General features: G+C 54.5%; 1 protein-coding gene across 1 annotated transcript in view; it reads left to right on the top strand.

The window, feature by feature from the left end:
- Positions 1-22,632, top strand: part of B4GALNT3 (beta-1,4-N-acetyl-galactosaminyltransferase 3) — a 61,924-nt gene extending 39,292 nt beyond the window's left edge. Inside the window, exons 4-20 of the mRNA XM_040062621.2 lie at positions 6,226-6,321; positions 6,859-6,949; positions 7,816-7,916; positions 8,282-8,349; positions 8,869-8,947; positions 9,333-9,399; positions 10,376-10,516; positions 10,874-10,983; positions 11,438-11,538; positions 12,162-12,238; positions 12,791-13,721; positions 14,797-15,098; positions 15,469-15,622; positions 16,308-16,380; positions 16,830-16,983; positions 17,697-17,823; positions 18,618-22,632. Of these exons, the coding sequence (XP_039918555.1) occupies positions 6,226-6,321; positions 6,859-6,949; positions 7,816-7,916; positions 8,282-8,349; positions 8,869-8,947; positions 9,333-9,399; positions 10,376-10,516; positions 10,874-10,983; positions 11,438-11,538; positions 12,162-12,238; positions 12,791-13,721; positions 14,797-15,098; positions 15,469-15,622; positions 16,308-16,380; positions 16,830-16,983; positions 17,697-17,823; positions 18,618-18,726 (2,781 nt within the window). The 3' untranslated portion in view covers positions 18,727-22,632. The remainder of the gene's footprint in view (positions 1-6,225; positions 6,322-6,858; positions 6,950-7,815; positions 7,917-8,281; positions 8,350-8,868; positions 8,948-9,332; positions 9,400-10,375; positions 10,517-10,873; positions 10,984-11,437; positions 11,539-12,161; positions 12,239-12,790; positions 13,722-14,796; positions 15,099-15,468; positions 15,623-16,307; positions 16,381-16,829; positions 16,984-17,696; positions 17,824-18,617) is intronic.
- The last annotated feature ends 355 nt before the right edge of the window (positions 22,633-22,987 follow it).

The following is a 22,987-nucleotide window of genomic DNA, read 5'->3' as shown; positions in this document are numbered from 1 at the left end:
TTTCAGGGTGAGCTGGCTGCCAGCACTGCCGAAAAAGGACAGGTTTCAACTTTCCTCTCTCAGTTTCAGGATAGGAGATAGGCAGCTTAAGTCTTCAGCCTTGGATGCTGTGGAAGCATGCAATGTGGTAGCATTTGGAAATCCCAAAGTGAAGTTTTGCTCTGGCATCTGGGGGAAAGGGGGGCTCGCCCTCGCTCCTGGTTCCTCAGCCGCCCGTGCTTGTGATGGTTGGTCCCTGTCCTTACTGTCACTTCCAGGCACCAGAGCAAAGTCTTGCAGCTCTCAGCGTCACCCACTGCTCAGGCTGGAGAGGTGTTGGGGGGGTGTTGCATTAATTCAGAAATGTGTCTGGCCATGGTCAGGGCAAACCTGTGCTGTGGGGTGTGGGAGTCACCGTTTGACACTGCTGCAGGTGTGGGCAGGACTTTCAGAAAGGTGCCTGGTTAGCCACTGTTCCATTTACCTCTGCAAAAGCACCTGCTCAGCTCTGAGAGCAGAGGGGTCTGGGCAGTGCTGGGGTGCATTTAGAACGTCCTTTCCTCCTTCATGCCTGCGCAGCCTTCTCTGTGCAGGGAGGTGTGAGAGACGTGCGGGAGCACAGCCCCTTGCAGGCAGCACAGGTGCTGCACAAAACCAGAGGGTCGTGCTGGAGCGTTGTCCTGCTACCAAACCTGCCCACAGGGGAAGCATCCTGTCCTGAGAGGATTGAGAGACAAAGCTATTGCTGCTCCCTCTGTCTCCCTCTGTCTTCCTCGTCTGCTCATGCCCACCCTGGCAGGGGCTCTGTTGCTGACGGGTCTGGATGGATTCCCACAAGTGCCCAGCACAACAGAGCGTGCAGCCCAGCCCAGCTGCTGGCTGCTGAACGTCACCCAGCCAGGCAGGAGGGGCCACAGCCACTCTGAGGAGACAGAAGAGCCTTACAGGCTCAGGAATTTCTAGCTGGCAGCACAATGTTGCCTTTCTTCCGTGGCTCAGGCCCTCTCTGTGCTCTGTTTATCATTCCCTGGGCTGCGTGCAGCTCGCAGCTGATTCGGCTCTGTGATGCCAAAGGCCTGGTTTAAATTAGGAAAGCCTTCTCCCCTCCATCCCACTCCAGTTACGGGGCAGGAGGTTGTCTCTGCTGCTGCAATCCTCCCAGCACTGCTGCTTGCCCAGCTCACTCTTCCCTGGCCTCCTTGCTCAGCAGGAACCCCTGGGTGTGTGGTGCCACCCTCCAGAGGATTTTGACATGATGGGGTTTGGGCTAGAAGAGCTCTGGGTTCTCTGATTCCTGATCCTCCTCTAGGCTCAGTTCTTGTGGCAGGGCTGATAATCTCACATTTCTCACTGGAAGGAAGTGGAAACTGCAAAGATTTTACTGCTGTGCTCCAGGGCACACTCACACTGTGCTGTGCTGCAGGGCACACTCACACTGTGCTGTGCTGCAGGGCACACTCACACTGTGCTGTGCTCCAGGGCACACTCACACTGTGCTGTGCTGCAGGGCACACACCGTGCTGTGCTGTGCTCCAGGGCACACTCACACTGTGCTGCAGGGCACACTCACACTGTGCTGTGCTGCAGGGCACACTCACACTGTGTTGCAGGGCACACTCACACTGTGCTGCAGGGCACACTCACGCTGTGCTGTGCTGCAGGGCACACTCACACTCACACTGTGTTGCAGGGCACACTCACACTGTGCTGCAGGGCACACTCACGCTGTGCTGTGCTCCAGGGCACACTCACACTGTGCTGCAGGGCACACTCACACTGTGCTGTGCTGTGCTGCAGGGCACACTCACACTCACACTGTGTTGCAGGGCACACTCACGCTGTGCTGTGCTGCAGGGCACACTCACACTCACACTGTGTTGCAGGGCACACTCACACTGTGCTGCAGGGCACACTCACGCTGTGCTGTGCTCCAGGGCACACTCACACTGTGCTGCAGGGCACACTCACACTGTGCTGTGCTGTGCTGCAGGGCACACTCACACTCACACTGTGTTGCAGGGCACACTCACACTGTGCTGTGCTGCAGGGCACACTCACACTCACACTGTGTTGCAGGGCACACTCACACTGTGCTGTGCTGTGCTCCAGGGCACACTCACACTGTGCTGTGCTGCAGGGCACACTCACACTCACACTGTGTTGCAGGGCACACTCACACTGTGGTGTGCTGCAGGGCACACTCACACTCACACTGTGCTGCAGGGCACACTCACACTGTGCTGTGCTGTGCTCCAGGGCACACTCACACTGTGCTGTGCTGCAGGGCACACTCACACTGTGCTGTGCTGCAGGGCACACTCACACTGTGCTGTGCTGCAGGGCACACTCACACTGTGCTGTGCTGCAGGGCACACTCACACTGTGCTGTGCTCCAGGGCACACTCACACTGTGCTGTGCTGCAGGGCACACTCACACTGTGCTGTGCTGTGCTCCAGGGCACACTCACACTGTGCTGTGTTGTGCTGCAGGGCACACTCACGCTGTGCTGTGCTCCAGGGCACACTCACACTGTGCTGCAGGGCACACTCACACTCACACCGTGCTGCAGGGTACACTCACACTGTGCTGTGCTGTGCTGCAGGGCACACTCACACTCACACTGTGTTGCAGGGCACGCTCACACCGTGCTGTGCTGTGCTGCAGGGCACACTCACACTGTGCTGTGCTGCAGGGCACACTCACACTGTGCTGTGCTCCAGGGCACACTCACACTGTGCTGTGCTGCAGGGCACACTCACACTGTGCTGCAGGGCACACTCACACTGTGCTGTGCTGCAGGGCACACTCACACTCACACTGTGTTGCAGGGCACACTCACACTGTGCTGTGCTGTGCTCCAGGGCACACTCACACTGTGCTGTGCTGCAGGGCACACTCACACTCACACTGTGTTGCAGGGCACACTCACACTGTGCTGTGCTGTGCTGCAGGGCACACTCACACTGTGCTGTGCTGCAGGGCACACTCACACTGTGCTGTGCTGTGCTCCAGGGCACACTCACACTCACACTGTGTTGCAGGGCACACTCACTCCGTGCTGGCAGTGCCCTTGGTGTGTGACCTGTGCCTGTCCTGGGCCTGAGCTGGCATCGTGCACTGCTATTTCTGCAGGGTGAGAAGCAGCTGGGGAGAGGTGCTGGGCCAGGGAGGAGCCTCAGGGGCAGGAGAAACCCTCTAAATGGGAAGGTCAGATAAAACCAGCTCCCATTGAAAGCTCAGACTCCTGGCTTCTATTCCTGCTTCTGGCCAGATCCGTCCATCCAGAATTTTCAAAGCAGATGTTTTTAAGGGAAGAAGGGGAACTTGTGGCTTGGTAGATCCTTAATTTCCCGCACTTTGCAAAACAGGGCTGGGTAGTTCCAAGCTGGGAAGTCAAACATAGTAACCATGTTTTAGAATCATGTTCTAAAAACTGTGTTTTAGAAAATCCACTGAAATTTCTGTTCGTAGGAATTGGGAGTGGTGGTGATGTTGCTCTAGAACTGCAATCTGCAAAAGCCCCAAGCAGGGGATCCTTACAGTGTGTTTCATGAGAGGATCCTCATATAGCAAACAGAAGAATTTCTCAGCTGCCTGTGATGGGCAGCTATGAATCGGGTTGGAGGGACCGAGGTGATAGAGTTTCAAAACAGCTGCTATGCTGATGACTTGTGGGGGCCTAAAATTAAAGCCTAGCTCAGTTTTCAGTCCTAAAGCATCACTTTGGGCAGCCAGCACTTGTCTGTCAATAATGTTCTTTTTCTCCCTTTAAGAAGAAATAGAAATGAAGTTAAGCTGCTGTAACTCAGGAGAAAATCTGTTGATTTAGAAAATATTTTAAAATCTCATGCAAGAGGCACTTCTTATTTACCAGTTAATTATTTCTAGTAGCTTTGAGTGCAAGAAAGGAAGGTGATCTCATTAGCTCCTGCCAGAATCTCCTCTCTGGAGGCTTTGTAAAGACTTTGAAGGCAGGAGTGTTGGGCTAGAAATCTCAGGAATTATCTCTTTAAGTAGACACCACCTAGTGCAGTGGTGTCTGCCTTATTCTGTATTAGGCTGCCCTCTCCCTAATACTGCCAAACTGCAGTGAAGCGTTGTATTGCAATGGGACTGGTCCAGGTTTTACTCTGCAAACATTTGAGCAAGTCTAGCCAGTCGTTTGGGATTTGCCTCATAAATGTCTGATTTTGTATTTGGGCTGCCCCATGTCAAAGCCAGCCCAGCTTCACGGCAGTCCCAAGCTTTGAGATCATCCCCAGGCTGTTTGGCAGGAGTGGACTGCAGTGCCAGCCTGTCCACAGTGTGGGAGTGTTGTGCTACTTTTCATAGAGCTCTGAGCCTGCTGTCTGCAGTGTGCGAGCAATTCTCAAAAAAAACCCAAAACACCAACAAACCAGCATCACTTGTGGATAGCAGCAGACTTCCCCAGGACTCAGCTTCTGGCAGTGATTCTCTGTGATTCTCTGTGGGAGCCCAGCCTGCTCTGCTCGCTTCATCTTCCGCAAGAAACAGCAGTTGTCATTATTTGATTTGGCTGGGGAAGGCAGTGTAGGACCCTTGGGTGTGAACCTGGATTTGGCCAAGGGGCACAGGACTGCACAGCGATTAAATTCCCATTCAGTGTTTGTCACGCTTGCAGTGATTTATTTGTATTGCAAGTTCCTGCAGAGTCCCAGGCTTCTTTTGGCTGCATCCATGGCCCTGAGCCCTGTGTCTGTCCCCACTCTGATTTTGTGCGTTGTTCTGAGCAAATACATCCACTTTGTCTCGCTGCTTTTCCTCTTGTCTGGTGAGCAGAATCCAGGCTGAGGGATGTCAGCAGAGGAGAAAGAGGAGGAGGTGTCAGTGGGGGAATCCTGGGCCTGCAGACATCCATCAAGCCCTGGCAGTGGGGACACCAGAGAGGGAGGGCTGGCAGGAGAGCACTCCAGAGCAGCAGTGGTTGTGGATGTGCTTTGCCTGGCACACAGAAATGGTTTTCACGTGCACAGCTAAAGTCCACGGCTTGCAAGGAGCGTTACTGGTGCAGAGCCAAATCTGCTTCATGGCCTTCCTTCAAGCCACAGTTTATTTCCAAACTCACCCCCAACCCACCATCCTGGGGAAAACAATTCACTGAAGAAGTTTCTCTGGCAGCAGTGCACGGCGAGGTTGGACCCTCCTGCACTGAGCTGCTTCGGGCCTGCTGGAGCCTCCCTAGTGAAAAGTAAGAATTTGCTGCCATCTGTAGACATCTGGGAGCTGTTCAGGCTGTTTCCCCAGCCCTGCTCCCACAGCCCTTATATAGGCAAGGCAGCCACAGCAAAACCTCCCCGCTCCCAAGGCAACCTATTCCTTTCTGCAGCGTTTTGCCATCTAAGGTAGCTTGTGCGGTCTCCAGCTTATTTATTCTTCAGTGCTGAGTGCCCGTCCTGCGAGGGGGGATTCAGCATCCAGCTCCTCTGGTTGCAGGCAGAAAGCTTGGGCTGTGCTGGGGGGCAGACAATGATTCCTTTCTGCATGGCTCTGACAAGGATAAAGTCTGTCCTTTGGGGAGTGAGTTGCTGATGTCCCACCATGGCCAGCAAGCTTTTCCCAGCCCAGCTGTGCTCCGTGTCTCAGCTGGACACTGACAGCCCCTCCTGCCGGGGCTGGCTGTGTAGCAGGGAGCTGTACTGACACTGCACACCTCCCGTGCTCTCTGGCTGGAACCCCCACTCCCCTCAGTGTTTCTGTGTCTCTGCAGAGGCTGTGCTGCCACCGACCTGCCTGTGCTGCTACTCCCTGCCCTCCCCTCCTTGTCCCCACCGTCCTCCATCAGCTTCACCTCTAAGGCATGCTGTGAGAGGGTGATCTGCCATCTCCCCTCCCTAGGGCATCCCCTCTTCCTCAGGTCAGGAGAGCAGCCCTGAGATGCTGAGGGAGTCCAAAACACCTTGAGGAATGTGGGACGATACATCACGGGGAGCTGTTGGCACCCTGCAGTCTGTTCCACACCACGGCCTCAGAGCGTGGCCCTGTGGTCCGACACCTCCCTGATGGAGCAAATCCCAGCCATGGGACTGAGGTGTCCCCAATATTAGCACAGTTCCGTGGTGCCCCACGCCTTCAGCAGAGGAGCAGCAGTGCTCTGGACCCACGTCTCCTGCAGACCGGTCCATGCTGGCAGAGCAATCTCCCTTCACTGTGCCGAGGCTGTCAGGGCAGGGGAGAGACCCAGGCATGGCTGCAGCAGTTCATGGTGCCCCACTCCTGCCTTCTAGTTCCAGGGCCAGGCCAACCTGCACGTGTTTGAGGACTGGTGTGGCAGCTCCATCGAGCAGCTCAGGAGAAACCTCCACTTCCCCCTCTTCCCTCACGTGAGTAGGACCATGACATCCACTGTCCTGCGCTTCCCAGCTCAGCTTCCCAGGGGGATCACCCTTGCTGCCTTTATGCCCTGTCCCTGCCTGCCTCTGTCTGCTCTTTGGCAAAATCCACCGCCCCCCTCTCATCCGCCTGGTCTGTCCTGCTGCGGGAGCAGGAAGCTTTCAGGAGGGTCCAAGGGTGGCAGCCCTTGTGCTGCACAGGGGAGGGTCATTTCCCACAGGCTGGCCTGCCAGGGCTCAGACACAGCCTGAAGGAGCCCTGTATTTGGTGCTCTCCTTCCAAGTGGCGGGGGAATGCCATGTCCTGTCCCCACCATCTCAGTGGCATCCCCCATGCAGCTTTCCTTTCTCAGCAGGACCTGCTCCACCTCATTTCTTGGTTTGCTCTTTCCCTGGGCCTCCATCACATCCCATACCCCATCCTCCTCTCAGAGAGAACCCTCCGCCCACCTGTCCCAGGGTTTTTGATTCTCCCCTTCTTCCTGTCACATCTAAAGTTATTTTTATCAACTTTTTCTTCCACTCCAGACAAGAACCACGCTGAAGAAGCTGGCCGTGTCCCCAAAATGGACCAACTATGGTCTCCGGATATTTGGTTACCTGCATCCTTTCACCGATGGTGAGGGCTCTGAGTGCCTTCGCTCGTGTCTCTGGTCACCCTCCCCTCCCTCCCCTCCTGGTGGCCTCACTCTGGCCAGCCCAAAGCAGGTCCCTCCCTGGGTGGTGTGTGTGACTGCCCGTGGCCTTGGCGTGGCTGGGAGCACATCTGCCTCCTCCCTTGCGGGGTGGGAAGGAAGAGCGCAGGAGAGAGCAGATGGGAAGTGCTGGATGAATAACTGCTGCTGTGAGTGCCCAGCCCCATGGCGTGCCCGTGGGCACGAACAGCCCCTGAGCTTTGCCTCCCTCCCTCGCACGGCCAGGGCCGTCCATGACATCAGTGCTGTCCCTGTGCTGTTCCCCGGGGGGGCATGGATGCCTTCTGACAGCAGCTGACATCTGTGTGCCCCAGCTGCAGGCCTGTGCCCCGAGCAGCCTGCTGGCACTCACCCTCTGTCACGGGCCCTGGCCTGCAGCTGCCATCCCCCTGAGCCTGGGCGGAGTGAGCATCAACACCTCTGTCTCCCTCCGTGGCTCCACGAGCACGTTCCTCCATCCAAACACAGCATCTCTAACAAAATTCTGCTCTGGCAGCAAAAGCGATGTCAGGGGAGGCTTTGCATAGACTTCTTAGCTCTCCAGGTTAGATGTCAGGTGAAGCCAGTGCAGGAGGGGCAGTGACCCAGTGACTTCTGTAAAGCTGGTTTTCAGTCATGGCAGAGTTAAGAGAGTTCAGAGAGATTCAAAGGTGGGAAGGTGATAATATCAGAAGGGAGGGATGGTCTCACCAGGAAAAAGGGCAAAAGGCAGCGTTTCAGAGGAGCAGGATCTGCTGTGTGCACAGGCCCTTACCCCAAAGCCCTTCTCACTCCCTCCATCTCTCGACAGGGGAGTTTCAGTTTGCCATTGCTGCGGATGACAATGCTGAGTTCTGGCTGAGTCCAGATGAAAAGCCCTCTGGTGTCCAGCTGCTGGCCAGTGTAGGCAAGGTACAGCGCATGCTGCATGGCTTCTCCCACCGAGGCTTTCCTGTTCCTGTGGGAGCTGAGACCGTCCCAACTTTCTGCTTCCTTGGAATACCCAGGTTTCTTTCCCTGCCCAGCTACAGACAGCGTGATGCCAGATGGGATATGGCATGTGATACTTCGTACAGTTTCCTCTTGGTAGTGCTACTGGCAGTCCCCCGCTCAGAGTTAAGGGACTTAAATCTGTCCACAGGTGATGGATTTCACAGATGACTTACCAGGAGGAACTGGAGAGAAGGGGGAGTTCAGTTTTCCGGTTTTATCATTGTCAGCGCAGTAACGAGGGAGGAAACTCATCTTAACTAGAGCCATCTTCTGTCTCTTCACAGACAGGGAAGGAGTGGACCGCACCAGGAGAGTTTGGGAAATTTCACAGCCAGAAGTCAAAAGTGGTGAGGTGAGTGAGCAAAGTCCCTCAGTCCCAGCCACCTCTGCACATGACCAGGAAATCACAAGGACAAGGGAAAAGCACCCAGGCTTGTCCTGAAGAGTTTAGCAATACAGAGAAAGGGATTACTCTGGGGTATTGCCAAAGCTTTGCTGATTTACTGAGGGAATGCAACACTGGATTTTTCTTGCCTGGAGCAGTTGGCCACCAGCACATGCAGGCTCCCCTGTATGAACTGTATCCCGAGCTTCCTGCCTTGGAGCTGGCCAGGTTTCCCAGGGGCCAAAACCCAGCAGGAAACGCTGAGAGGGAGTTATTCCCAAATAACTGAGAAGGGTCTGGAGCACTCCAGGTGCTCAGTGAAGCTGCCTATCTCACTGTCAGGATCTGGATTTTCCTGGCAGCGCTAATCCTGCCTACCCTGAGAATTAGGTTGTTTCATGGGTGTGGTTGCTCTCCACTCATTGTCTGCTGACAAGCCGAGAGATGTTCCTTCACTGCTGGTGACGGACACCTTGTTCTTCGCAGGTTGTCAGCGGCAGGCAGGTACTACTTTGAGGTGCTGCACAAGCAGGATGACAGAGGGACGGACCATGTGGAAGTGGCAGTGAGTCTGTGGGAATGGTGGGCCCATGTATGTGTCCCCAGAGAGCTCAGGAACACTGTTTGTAACCATTTCCCTCCTTTCGCTGGCCTCAGCTCCTCAGTGCGCGAGATGCAGCTGATTCTTTCCAGAGCCCTTACCTGCCTGTGGGATAGCCTGGCCATGTGTCAGGACCCCTTCCTCTGCTTACTTGGGATAGATCTGCCTTCTCTGGGGTCTCCTGCAGCTTTTTGGCCTTTCTTGGATTGGATTTGTCCTGAGGGATCTCAGCTCATTCCCAGACTTTTGCTGCTGGGTAGATTGGGTCCTAGTAGGAGTAGCGTGTTCCTTTCATTCAGGCTTGGTGAACTCCGTAGGTATTTCATTTCAGTGTGTTCCTCTGTTCCAGTGGAGGCTGAATGACCCAGAAGCGAAGTTCAAAGTCATTGACTCCCAGTCTCTCTCCCTTTTTGCTAGTAAGTATCTTCATCATGAGTTTTCCCAAGCACCTCCCCATTCTTCCTGAGTGTATCAGCATCCAGTGTTTCGCCATGAATCATTGTCTAGCCAGGCAAATACCAGGCATACACATCACTGGGACAGAAAGGTGGAGGCAGTTGTGGAGAAAGACTTCTGGACAAGGCTGTGACTCATGACTAAACATGGGAGAATCGGAAGCAGGATTAGGACATTATTTCAGGGAGGTCTGGAGGTAGTGAGGAAGGGCAGAGGGGAGGGTCTGTGAAGGTGAGAAGTGTTGTGGATGGAGAGTGACACGGATGGAGTTTGCTGAGAGCCAGGGGAACGTGAGTCCCAAGGCACGGGAGCTGTGGGGGTGTGCAGAAAGCTGGGCACAGCCAGGGATATTGAATTCTTCCCATTTTAGAGTAAGATCCATGGAGACACAAAGTCCTGTGACAGCAGCACCCGAGGAAAAATGTATCAATACCCAGTTTTGAGTGTGAGCTTCCTGTTGTTCTTGGCTTACTGTGGGGCTTCATTCCCTTTCTGGATAACGTCCTCCTCAGCCACTGAGGTTCCTTCCCCACGGTCCTGATCCTTCTCCAGCACAGGGAAAAGCTTTGCTCCTCAGGTTTCTCCTCTCATTCATCTCTCTTTATCTCCTTTGAAAAGAAACTTCTTACTAATAACAGAGAGGTGTCAGTAGTTCCTGCCAGCGTGGGGCCTGCTCAGCACACACTGCCGGTGTGTCCAGGGCAGGAGGTCATTTTCCTCCTCTGCTCATCACTGCGTGTGTGCTTTCAGTGAAGGCCCTGTTCCCACCCCGCAGTATCTCCGGCTGCCTGGGTCACAGCCTTTGCCTGTGCCGGAGCAGCGTTAGTGCCACGGATGCAATGCCGTTTGGAAAGGGCTGGCACTGGGGACAGGTGCTTTTTGGGACGAGGGACAGGTGAGCCCGTGGCTCCCCGCTGTGCTCTCCCTGGTTTCCAGACGAGACGCTGCTGAAGATGGATGAGGTTGGGCACATCCCGCAGACGCTGGCCAGCGGCAGGAGTGCTGCTGGCAGTGCCGGCAGCAGGGCACACCCAGCTGACATGTTGAAGCCTGACCCCCGGGACACTCTATATCAAGGTAAGACTTGCAAAGCGGCTGGGGAAGGATTGTCCTCCTACACTGCAGTTATCCAGACCATGCTTTTTTATTCCTGAGAACAAAGAGAGGGGCAGCTGCAGTATCAGTCACTGTAAGACACAAAGCACAGAGTAAAGCCAGCTCCTCGTTCTTGGGATGCAGCTCCAGCAGCATCCCCAACACGTGTTTTTGTGTAAGCCTCTTAAAGGAGCGTAAAGAGTCGAGCCGTGCAAGAAGGTTTGTTTAATGCCTTTGTTAATATTTCACATGGATGAATAGAAGCCAGGGACAGAAGCTGGTGCAGGGGTTGCAGCAGGGCTCCTCCTGCAGCGCTGGCCCGTGTGTTTCTCCCCGCAGTGCCCCTGCTGAGCCGGTCCCGCGTGCGCCAGGCCCTGCCCGAGTGCCCCTACAAGCCCAGCTACCTGGTGGATGGATTTCCTCTGCAGCGCTACCAGGGACTGCAGTTCGTGAGTTGGATTTCCTCTCTGGGGCTTGCCCAGGGAGGCACGAGCAGGAGGAAGAGATCCCACCAGCCACGGGCTGAACTTGCCCTTGCAGGGAGTCTCACAGTGGCTGAGGGTTTCATTCTCCGGGGGGGACTGCAGTACGTGTGGGTTACTAAAGCCATGGACATCTCTTCTGGAGGACTTGGCCACCTCTCTCACTCTGTTGTAGCACTTCAGCTCACAGTTAGAGAGGTGGACAGAGGCTGGGGGAGAGGGTAAAAGGCACACGCATACGTGTATCCTTGTGTGCTTCCTTCTGCGCTCCATCCTCACAGCCTGCTGCTGCAGAGGCAGAGTGAGCAACGCCTGCTCCCTCTGAAAAGGGCTGGTTACCCTGCCACTGTGTCTGGGTCACCTTGGGACTGATGACTGGCATTTGTGAGGGTTTCACTTTGTCTTTCTCCCTTCTTCACAGGTTCATTTATCCTTTGTTTACCCAAATGATTACAGCCGCCTGAGCCACATGGAGAAAGACAACAAATGCTTCTACCAGGAAAACCCTTATTATTTGGAAAGGTAGCATGCTGTAAATTTTGGGTTTGCTAGCAGGGTGGGGAGGAGCTTGAAAGCTGGAATTGGTGTGGAATTTCATGCTGACTTCTGTAGGACTTTCTTAATTCTTAAAGATCCCCTAAGTCTTGCAAAACATGCAAGACATTCATAATTTCTTTTGATAACTGAAGTGAAAATATGCGTAGGTCTCAAAGGGAAACTACCAGCGCTTTTCTTGCAGGGTTAACCCAGTAGCTGAGTCAGAGCATGTTTGTTCTCTTACATCGGGGAGTGTATTCCCAGCAAGCTTGGCCTGCCAGTGGCTGGAGCCTCCTCATAGCTGTCCCTGTGAAAGCCAAACGTTGCTCACCACAGGCCTCTCTCTGGGGGAAGAAAGGCACGTCACTCATCTTCACTGCCCTGGTCCCAGTGCTGGCCCCACAGGGGAACTGGTCCCTACTGCAACAATCAGACACCTTGTGTAAGGACTGCCAGCCATTCAGGAGGACTTTTTTGCAGGATGAGGAGGGTCATTTTACCAGTAAGATAAATGACTGTGGCCTCCCTGCACTCAGGATTTTCTTCCTTCTTCCAGGAAAGGGCAAAGTAACTTTCATCAAACTTGTGTTTTGCTTTTCTCGCTGCAGATTTGGATTTTACAAGTACATGAAAATGGATCGGCCAGAGAAGAGCCTGGACTCTGGAGAAAAGACAGAGCAGCCAGGTAATGTCAGAACCCAGAGGATCCTTTTATCTGTCACTTTTGTGTGTGGTCTTGCAGCACCAGCTGAAAGAAGCTCTCGACTTTCCTCACCAAGGAAGTCTCAGCCTTTCCCTGCCAGATTGCTGTGTCTGGGAGGAGACTTGTGCTGCCACTTTTACTTCCCTTCAGGGCGGGTTGGGAGCTCACCAAGCAGTGGGCTGCAGTAGACAGCATGACAACTCTCAGGCGCACAGCTTAGCTGAGGTGCAATTCCATAAAAGCACGGGCAGGAGTACCGCAGGCGGCGGTGTGGCAGCCTGTGGTCACCCCTGCCCTGCAGGGCTGTGGCCAGACCCACACTGAGGGCAGAGCCAGACAGCTGCACGGCCTCCGGCAGCGGTGGGTGATGGCAGCGGGAGCACAGCTCCCTCGTGGGAGAGCATCCCCGTCCCCCTGAGCAGGACACGGCACCGGGACCAGGCCACACGTAGCTGCCCCCTGCCTGGGGGCGCCTGGCCAGGGCACGAGGGCGGCGGGAGGGTGCCAGAGGCGTGACTCGGATTGATCCTGCAGGCTCCCAGGAGGGGAACCCGGAGGAGCTGCAGTACGAGGAGCGGGACGTGGAGAGCACCGGCGTCCCGGAGCGCGCTGGCACCGGCAGGGCAGGGCCAGCAGGCCGGGCCCCCAGCAGCGTGTGGGGCAGGGACAGCGTGCACCACGATGACGACTATTCCCTGCGGGAGCGCCGCCGGCTCCTCTCGGTGCCGCCTGACGACGCCGGACAGGAGACACGGAGCAGGAGGACAAAAGGGTCTGGAGTCCGGTCAGCCGTGCTGGCCTCCACCAACCAAAGCCTCGGCCTGACTGGCCTAGAGGGAAACCCCGTGACAGCGAGACCCCGGTTAAAAGCTGGAGTCAAAGACAATTCCAGGAGCCCTCGGCAGCACGCCAGGGCCATCCCGGGGAGAGCGCCTGTCAGAAGGGCAAACCCTCCTTCCGGGACTGTGTCTCAAAGGCCGCGGTCTCTCGGCCGCCCCAGGGACTCGGGGGTCACAATTCCCGACGGGGTGGGACCTCGAGGAGACCTCGGCACCAGGAGGGACAGGCTGCGGCCAGGCGGCACCGTGGCAGCCGGGAGGGGAGCCCCAGTGCCTGGGAGAGCCGGGAGCCCTGCGGAGCAGCGGGCGGCCGGCGATGGGCATGGGGGCACGGGGGAGGCACAGGGGGCAGCTCCTGTGAAGGACAAGTCTGGAGGAGCAGAAGAGGAAGAGGTGGATGCGGAGCCGGAGGAGGAAGAGGAGGAGGATTTCGATTACGTACCAGTGTTTGACCAGGCCGTCAACTGGGAGCAGACCTTCAGCATGAGCAACCTGGACTTCCACATGCTGCGCACGGACTGGATTGACCTGAAATGCAACACCTCGGGAAACCTGCTGCTGAGAGAAAGTGAGGCCCTGGAAGTTACACGTGTCTTCCTGAGGAAGCTCAACCAGAGGAGTAAAGGGTAAGGCACGGTGAGAAATCCAAGGGGCTCTGTCCCAGAGCTGATTTACCGTGCTGCATGGGGAATACCTGTTGTGTGAGTAACTGGTGAGAACCAGAGCGTGAACTAGATGTGACAAATAACATTTCAGGCAAGGAGTCTGTGTAAAACACTGGACCTTAGGCACACTTCTTTTGCCTGAGAAATGGTACCAGCAAAAGCTGGTTCTCTTTTGTTACACGGTCTCGGTTCCTTTCCTTCTCAAGACTTACCTTCCCTTCTGGCAAACAGACACACTTCTCTAGCCTCTGTAAGCTAAACAGTCGAACTCCTGACTCTTCTGCTGGGCTGGCCTTAATTTTTATAATTATTTTACCAGTCTTTTTCCATGCAGGTTTCAGTTGGTGTTAATCTTCCTATACATAAGTGACCAGCATCCTGGATGTTTTATGGAGCAGGTGTTATTAGCTTCTAATCCCTGCTGGAAGTAGGCCTAATGCTACGTATTAAGATCACATTTGCTTTTTCAGGGTCACATCAGTCACAGCCAGGTGTAAGCGATCAGTACACACAAGATTTTCTCAGGATCTTTAACTCACGTGGATCTATTTTATAGCAGAAACTCTTGTTATGATCCGGAAGGGCGTGACCTGGCATTTCACCCAGTTTTGGCCATTCTGAATCTACAGCTCCTGCCAGTTTTTACTGTATGATTGCTCAGTGCTACTCCATATTCTTGTTTGATAAGCTGTCAGTTTCAGTAGCCCAAACACACTCCTTGTGCCAAGATCGTTGTAGGTGGTGTTGAGTACACTCATTATTACCAGCCCTACACAATCATTCAGAAACATTTGTTATTTTCTGTGTCACCTTTATTTCATTTCTCTTGCCAAATATTTTCTCTTGGCCGGAGTCCCAGGTCTAATCCCACAGGCTTGCGGATTTAGGAGGAACAGGTGCTAGACGTTCCCATGGGACTCGGGCAGCAGAGCAGCGAAGCGGGGGGAAGCCGGGGCGGGAAGGTTTGTGCTGCCCGAAGGAAGGAGCAGAGGAGGAGGCGCCCGGGGCTGTGCCCACTCCAGCCGTGTCCCCGCAGGCGCTTCCAGCTGCAGCGCATCGTGAACGTGGAGAAGCGTCAGGACCGCGTGCGGGGCAGCCGGTACCTGCTGGAGCTGGAGCTGCTGGAGGTGCTGGGGCGCGTCGCGCGTCGCCTGCGCCTCTCCGAGTTCGTGTTCGCGCGCGGCTGGCAGGGCGGCACGCACCGCGACCAGAGCAGGATGAGGAGCCTGGCCTGGGGCCACCGCCGGCACCTGATGGCTGCGGCCAGCGAGCCCGAGCTGTGCTGGCCCCAGGGCTTTTCCTGGAACCACCGCGCCGTGGTTCACTTCGTGGTGCCAGGTGAGGGGCCCTGCCTCCCCGGGACGTGGAGGGGTGGCCCCGTGGGGGCAGCCCTGCTCGGTGGGTCCGAGCCAGTCCCAACCATCTTACCTGGGTCGCTCCCAGCTTCTGTCCTCTCCAAGTTAAATACCCTCAGAAATACCATAGCGCCCAAGCAGCCGTGGCTTGTAAGCTCACCCCTGACACGTGGTGGGAAAGAACCCGCGCTGATTCCTTGGCTCTGTGGACCAGGTTTTCAGCCTGGGCCTATTTCATCGTCCCTGAAGGGTTGTTGGGGTTTAACAGGAGGCAAGAAGCCTTGCCTGTTGAGAAGAAACACCACCATTGAAATCAGTTTGCTTTGATTCTCCCCTTGTTGCGATACAACCAGTGAAAAACCAGGCACGTTGGGTACTGCAGTTCATCTCCGACATGGAGGAGCTGTTCCGAGTCACCAAGGATCCCTACTTCAGCATCATCATCACAGACTACAGCAGTGATGACATGGATGTAGAGAAGGCTCTGAAGAGGTCTGCCTTGCACAGGTGGGAGTACTGCTTGGTCACAAAAAGCCACTCACACACGTTGTGCCTGCAAACAGCACATCTGGCAGTCTCTGTGTGCTGACCAGGCACAGCTGGAACACCACAGACACCACCCATCCAGACCTTGCACATACCCATCAATATGTTCTTGTTCTATGTGCATATATAAATACACACATATATACACATGGAAAAGTGTAAGGCAATGGCTGGTGTAGTCTTCCAGCTAAATTTATTTGATTTGTCTCTTTTTTCAAGATTGCAAGAGAGAAGAGAAAGCGAGTCTCGCGGTGATGGGGCAGGGGGAGGAGAGGAACAGACAGGGAAGCTGTGAGAAGTGGGACAGAGTGTGGAGACCTGAGCTTGCTAGAACGACCCTGCTCTGATCTGACACAACTTTGCCTGGCCATTTCCATTACATGCCAGGGGTTTCCAGGTCTAGTCCTAGGACAGAGCTGGGCTAGAGCTGAGAAGAGTTTTGCTAGGCTCTGTTCAGGGGCAAAGCTCTGTTCTCTGGGCACACTGGGGCCAGGAACAGTGCTGAGCTTGTGCATTCCCCCAGCAAAGGTTTCCTCTGCAACAGAGGGCACACGGGGCAAGGGCAGCTGCACAGCCTGGTGCTGGTGTGGCACTGCCTGCGGTGCCTCCTGTGCCACTGAAATTCCCTTTCCCCTCTGACCCCCAGCTATCAGTACCTGAAGCTGACAGGGAATTTTGAGCGTTCTGCTGGGCTGCAGGCGGGGATAGACCTCGTAACGGTGAGTCTGGGGGCCTTGGGTGGGCAGGGGAGTTTGTAGTGTGTGTCTGTGGTGCCACTGCCTTTGGTACTGAACACACTGATTTTTAGGGAAGGGAATAGCATAGCAGACCAGTTCAAATGTGGGGGTGTTTCCTGTCCTTCCAGAGTAAGGGTCTCTATTCTGAGGAGCCTGTGCCCTGTTCGATTCTTGTTCCACCTGCTGGGACTGTCAGACAGGAGGGAAATCAGCAGGAGCAGCTTTGTGATCCTGGCTCTGCCAGGTCACAGTCATGGTATTTCACACTCACCACTGAACAGCCACTCAGGGGACGTTTAGCCAGCCCTGGGCATCTCAGTTTCTGATGCAGTAATGAGATTCTGACTCCAATCTCTCTGTCTTCCTGCCCCTCAAGAAAGGTTTACTCAAAGTCAGCCTGTTTTTTTCCCAACCGGTGCTGTTGGTTCCAGGACCCGCACAGCATTGTCTTCCTGTGTGACCTCCACATCCACTTCCCGGCTGGGGTCATCGATGCCATCAGGAAGCACTGTGTGGAAGGCAAGATGGCCTTTGCACCCATGGTCATGAGGCTGCACTGCGGGATGTCCCCACAGTGGCCTGACGGTAAGAGGGCTCAGACTTTGGGAAATGGGGAAACAAGAAGTGCCTGCCTGCTCTACATTTGTTCCTCTGGCACAGACAAGGGCTGGAGCTTGAGGTACTTCCAGGTCCCATGGGTGAGTGTGTGTTAGACTTGGGATGGGGTTTAACAGCGTCAGGTACCTAGAATTTGAGATCAAAAAGCTAGCAGAGCCCTTTATCTGATGTTTCTGCTGGTTATCTCCTAGGGCCCTTTATGGATTTAAGAACCTTGGAAAAATTGTCCTTTATTTCTGTCTGTCCATCTCTCTCTTTTCTTTGGGGCCATAGCCTGTCCTGAGGAGAGCTGGTATACCAGGAGTGAGGGAATCCAAGCCAAGGTGGAGGGAGAAAAGCAGGACATAATAGGATTTCCTTTAGACAGAGGTGCCGTCCTGAGCCATCCAGGCACAGGGACAGCCCTGGGAAGCTGGGACAGTCCAGGAACTGTGTTGCCAGACAGGAGATGGGAGAGGCTCTGCTAATGAGAAGTTGATGGGACAGACCCTGCTGTCTGCCCACAATCCCTTCTCATTCCCAAAGCTGGCTGGCATGGTTGGCTCTGCCTTGGTGCTGAGTTCACTCCCTGGTGTCAACACGGTGCTAGAAGTAGCTGGAGTCTCACTCCAGCAGCTCTGCTGGGGCCATCAGTGGTTCAAAGCCCCAACAAAGCTGTGCCTCTTTTGTGCTCTCCTCAGGCTACTGGGAGGTGAATGGGTTTGGTCTCCTGGGCATATACAAGTCTGACCTGGACAAAATTGGAGGCATGAACACAAAAGAGTTTCGGGACCGCTGGGGAGGAGAGGACTGGGAGCTCCTGGACAGGTAGGCATCCACTGTCATTGTTCAGGTGCTCAAGAGGGGAAGCCCGTCAGATCCTGGAGAACCAGTGACCACGGGAGTGGGGGTCCAAGGAGATTGAGATAACTACTGCCCCATAACCTTGGCCAGGGAGGGGGAGCCTTTGAGCATATCCTGACCTCAAACCTGGTATGTGAGGAGACACAAAACACTCTACTGCAGCCACTAGTGAGAGAAGAGCTGTTTTCTGCTGCCTTCCAGCCACACTGCTGGTTGGTCTCATGCAGATCAGGCACTGGTGCTTGTGAAGACTTTGTCCTCTACAAGCACTGCAGAGCGCAGTCTGGGTCCCTCACATTTACCATATATATAACATCTAGCAATTGAATTGCCTTGAAGACCAACTGGTGGAGAGGCATTTAAAAATTATGAGGTACAGTTAAGATTTCTGAGGATTTTGTGATGAGGGATCTCCACTGCACAAATCCTGGGCCTCTGGGTTTGGAGTTGTAGGGTTTGGGCTCTGTCCTGTCTTTGCTGTCAGCTGACCGCGATCCAGTGCTGCCAGCCGTCTTTCCTCCTGTCTTGGTGTGTGCAGGCACTCCTGACCAGTCCTGCTCCCAGGGGTGCATAAACACTCAGAAAGGGTCATTAGACTCCTGCTTAGGGCTGTGGGATCCCCCATGGCTGTTCTGGACTATCCAACATGCTTGCAGTCTCTTGTCAACAGCGCAGCTTAAAAAGGAGTTTTCCTGGGGCTGAGTCCCTCAGTATCTTTGTGATGAAATTTCCCCTAAGTCTACTCTTCTTTCTGCCAGGATCTTACAGGCTGGGCTGGAAGTGGAGCGTCTCGCCCTGAGGAACTTTTTCCACTGGTTTCACTCAAAGCGGGGCATGTGGAACCGGCGCCAGCTGAAGACGGCGTAGCCTTCGACCCCGGAGCTGCTCGGCAGCACTGCCACCATCTCATCCAGATGTGCACTTTACCAGGGCACACAGCCGAGTGCCCCAACCCTTCCTCTGCCTCCAGAGCCTCTGATGGCACCTGGCACATGGCACAGCCCAGGAGCCAGGGGCCAGCGGGGTGGGAGTGTCTCTTGTCAGCTGCTGGATCCAGCACACGGGGTCCGTGTGGCTGGGGAGGTGTGTGGGGAGATGTGACAGGGGAAGGACTTGTATTTCCTGCCATGCAGTCTGGTGGAAGGTACACTGGGAGAGGTGCCGTGTTTCCTGTTGAGTCTTGCACCAAGCAGACACAAATCCCAGCTAAGCCCAGAACGGTTTATTCAGAGCAACACGGCTTCTCTTTCAAAACTTGAATGAAAAAGAAAAAAAAAAAAGAAAAGATCCCACAACCGTCCCCATTTCCTCTCCCTTGCCCTCTCAGTACCTGAGATTTTGGACAGGGGACCAAAGTTCTCTGATCAGTATTGCACCCGCATGCCCGTGTGCTGACTTTAGGAAATCTGGATGCAGAGGAGCTGGTAGGCACTTCAGGCTGCTGGTGCTTACATGTTTCTCTGTGCTTTTCACTTTGGTCATTATGAAAACCTGTGCTCGTGTTCAGCCCGTTATGGGCCGTGGATGGATTGGAAATACATTTCCCTTAGGGGAGCCACGTTTGCCTGTAGCTGGGTGAGCTGGCAAGGGTGATGTTACAATTCCACCTAAATTACTGACCCACTGCCCGAGGGTGGTGGAGGGGCTATACGGGGAGGCTAACAGGGCATCTCAGGAGGAACTTTGCAGCCTTATCTGACAGACGTGTGTTTGTCCTAACGATATCAGGGAAACCCTAGCAGGGAAGAAGTGGCAATATTTTATTAGTTGAAATATTGTAATTTGTCAGACTAGGAGACAGAGTCTTCTGCTCTCAAGATCCTGTACATTTATGCAGCGTCTAAAAGTTAATTTAATAAGTTATGGCCTCACAGTTGTGCCTTGTCATAGTTTGACCCTTATGCAGAGGGCAGGGCTCGTGGCTGGAGAACCAGCGCAGCTGTTGGTGCTTCATCAGTGCAGCCCAGGAGCTCTGGCCTGGTAGGGAGGAGGTGGCCTCAGGTCTTGGCACACGCACTGGGTGTAACCAACAGCGAGGACACAGGAGTGAACAAGAGTGAACAAAAGGATGGGCAAACCCATGCTGTCATTGATGCAAGAACTGTGGAGAGAGCCCACAGCTGGCCTGGTGCTACAGGGGACTCTCATCCCATAAAACTCCTGTTAGTGTAAGGCAAGATGTTTTTACCCTGTAACCACTTTAGGAGACCATATAAACCCAGAAATGCCAGCTCTCTCAGTGCTTTACACTGGCGCTTCAGTGTCCCCATACCATGCTGGAAAGGTCTCAGGCTGGAGGGGAGAGTGTGACATAGGATGCTGCTTGTGGTGCCCAGTTCTGTGGAGGATTGCTGGGAAGGGGTAATGGGTATATGCAGAACACAAGCAAAGCTGGCTGGTGCTAGGGTTTTTTTGCTCCATACTGACGGAGTAGATGCCAATCAGAATAGGCATTCATTTACTGCTGGGTCTGTGATTCTTGACAAGTCCATCAAGTTCTGCTGTTGCAGTAGAAAACTGAACATGCAAGTTCTGGCACGTGAGATAGAAATCCTGTCAAATCATCTGTTTGCATCAGTCTGGGGGTTTTTGTGAGTGACGGATTTAGAAAAGGTCGACCAGATACCAGAAAGTTCTGCTGTGCAGTGAGCAGCTGTGGTGAGAAGTAGACAGGAGAGATGGCTGTGTCTGTGAATCCATGGAGCCTTTGCCAGAGTGGAGACACTGAATATCACTGAAGAGGCAGCTTTAGCAGCTGCCCGCGCCAGAGTAGCCTTCCTATGGAGGGAAAATACTTTACCCATGCAGACACTAAGAAATTAAATCATGGCAGTTGGGGTCAGAGGGAAGAGGCAGACGACAGTCAACACTTTCTTTGAATTTTTTTTTTTTTTTTTTAAGTATTACTGGAGTTTGGGAGACCTGTGATGCAATGTTGCAATAAGCTCTGTTTCTGCCTGGAATGTGCAGCGTCAGACATGCTCTGGGTGCAAGTCAGAGCCTGTGCTTCCCTCAGACACGGCACGCTGCAGGAGTGTGCAGGTGCGCTGCTCTCAGGCTGCAGGAGGGTGCCTGTCCAGGCCGGCTGTGGCACGCGGTGCCTGTGGAATGGGAGCGGCTGGCGGCAGGGACACGGCCAGGCGCTGGCAGGAGCGGCTGTCCGTGCCCCTCAGCCGGGAGCAGCGCGGTGCCCGCTCTGCAGAGGGAGAGCTGCTGGCTTCCCTGGCACCCTGCGGGCACAGCACGGGAGCAGCAGTTATTTGTGCTTTCACAGCCGCCCGTGGATGTGGTCTGCAGCACCTGCACTTAGCAGCCATCCATCTGCAGACGCTGCCAAGGATTAGGTGCATCCTGAAGGTAACTCACCTGGCATAAATGACAGGGGACAGCCAGCCTTTAAAGAGTGGACTGGACAGCAGGGTGCACCCCTCAGAGCAGCACTGCCAGCAGAATTGGAGGATTTTGCCCCCATTTTTGAGCTGTGACTGTACCCCTTCCTTCACACGTTGTAACCCCAGCCAGCGGTCAGCAGAACTACCTCGTGAGGACTCCTTGGTGGAGATGTAAGGAGTTTTTTGTCATTTCTGAGTGGCCACTTTCCCTGCTGTCAGAGCTGCCATCTCAAGTGTTCTTCCCTCTCAGTGGGAATTCTCAGCTGGTGTCCAAGCTTTACAGTAGTAAATGTGATTAATACTAATTGGCACTAGCTGGCAGCCTCCCTGGAGGAGCCTGGAGAGCCCATGGGGACACAAACTCTTCAGCCCACGTGCTGAGACCTCCCTGCAGGGTGAGGGAGAGCAGGGGCTCCACACTCCCCCGTTTGCTGGCCAGCAGCAAACCTTGCAGGAGCAGTGCTGGGCTTTGCTCTGAGGCTGCTGCCCCTCTTCCAGAGCAAGCTGCAGCTTTTCTCCCCAGACAGAGTCACAAAGAGGGGAGAGCAGGAAGCACAGCTGGAGCAGATCCCTCAGCCATGCAGTGAAAGAACATGGCCAGGAAGCTGCCTCCCCTCAGCAGCTGGTCACATTTCTGTCACCAGGATCTTTTTAGGAAGCTGTGCTGGAGTTTCTGGCCTTCATGTGCATCCTGGCTGTGTCCTGCCTGGACAGCTGGAGGAAGTCAGTTGCATAGGATTTTCCTTGCATCAGGCCAGGAGCAAGCTGCTCAGGAAGCTCTGTGGCTGGGGAGATGATGGACAGTGCTGCAGATGAGACCTTCTCCAGGCTAGGATGTGACCAGGCTGGGGAGGTGATGGACAGTGCTGCAGATGAGACCTTCTCCAGGCTAGGATGTGACCAGGCTGGGGAGATGATGGACAGTGCTGCAGATGAGACCTTCTCCAGGCTAGGATGTGACCAGGCTGGGGAGTCCATGCCACCATGTGTGAGGTGCAGGGCAGGGGTCTCTGCTTACAAATGTGACTGTGTCTTCAGGACTGGAGTGTGGTGCTCAGGCTTGCTTTGCAGGTCAGCAAGAGAGTGAAGAAGGGCTGACTTTTAATCTGAGCAAAGTGTATTGTGTGAAAATTATTATTTGTTTCCTCATTGTCTTAATGTTTGCCCGGTGAACATCTCTCCTCACGTCCTACAAGTGTCTGAAGTTGATTGTTTTTTAGATGCAGATGCCTTGTGTTGAAAATCTGAGTTGTACCTTTGAGTTACCTGCCTTAAAGTGGCTCTGTGCCTTCAAGACGACTCCTGGGCCACGTCTCTGTTGGAGCTGGGGGTTATACAGATCCTCCTTCGTGTTTTATAAATACATTGTCTTCCTACAAGAGCTCTATTCTGTCTGTGTGTTAACTTGCCCCCACATCACTGTGCAGCAGAAACAGGATCCAGGTGTGCTCCTGTGTGTCCATTAGCTGGAAGCACAGGCAGCCCCAGGCAGCAGGAGCTCTGCAGCCAGCCTGGCTGGGAGGTGCAGGGGCAGCCAGCAGTGAGCCCTGCTCCAGTCCCCTCTACATCTGTGGGAAATGGGGGGGCAACAAAACGGTTTTCCTCTTGTCTACACGGGTTTATCACGTGAAACAAGGTGGAAGCAGTGGACAAATGCACGTTTCAGCAAAGCCTGAGTGTGATGTGATGAGAGGATGTAGAAAACACGGAGGTGCTCCTGGCAAACAGAGTTCAGT

Source organism: Hirundo rustica, chromosome 4 (genome assembly GCF_015227805.2).
Source record: "Hirundo rustica isolate bHirRus1 chromosome 4, bHirRus1.pri.v3, whole genome shotgun sequence".
NCBI classification, from domain to species: Eukaryota; Metazoa; Chordata; class Aves; order Passeriformes; family Hirundinidae; genus Hirundo; species Hirundo rustica.
Note: the sequence above shows the minus strand (reverse complement) of the source record. Positions and strands in the feature narration are given on the sequence as shown.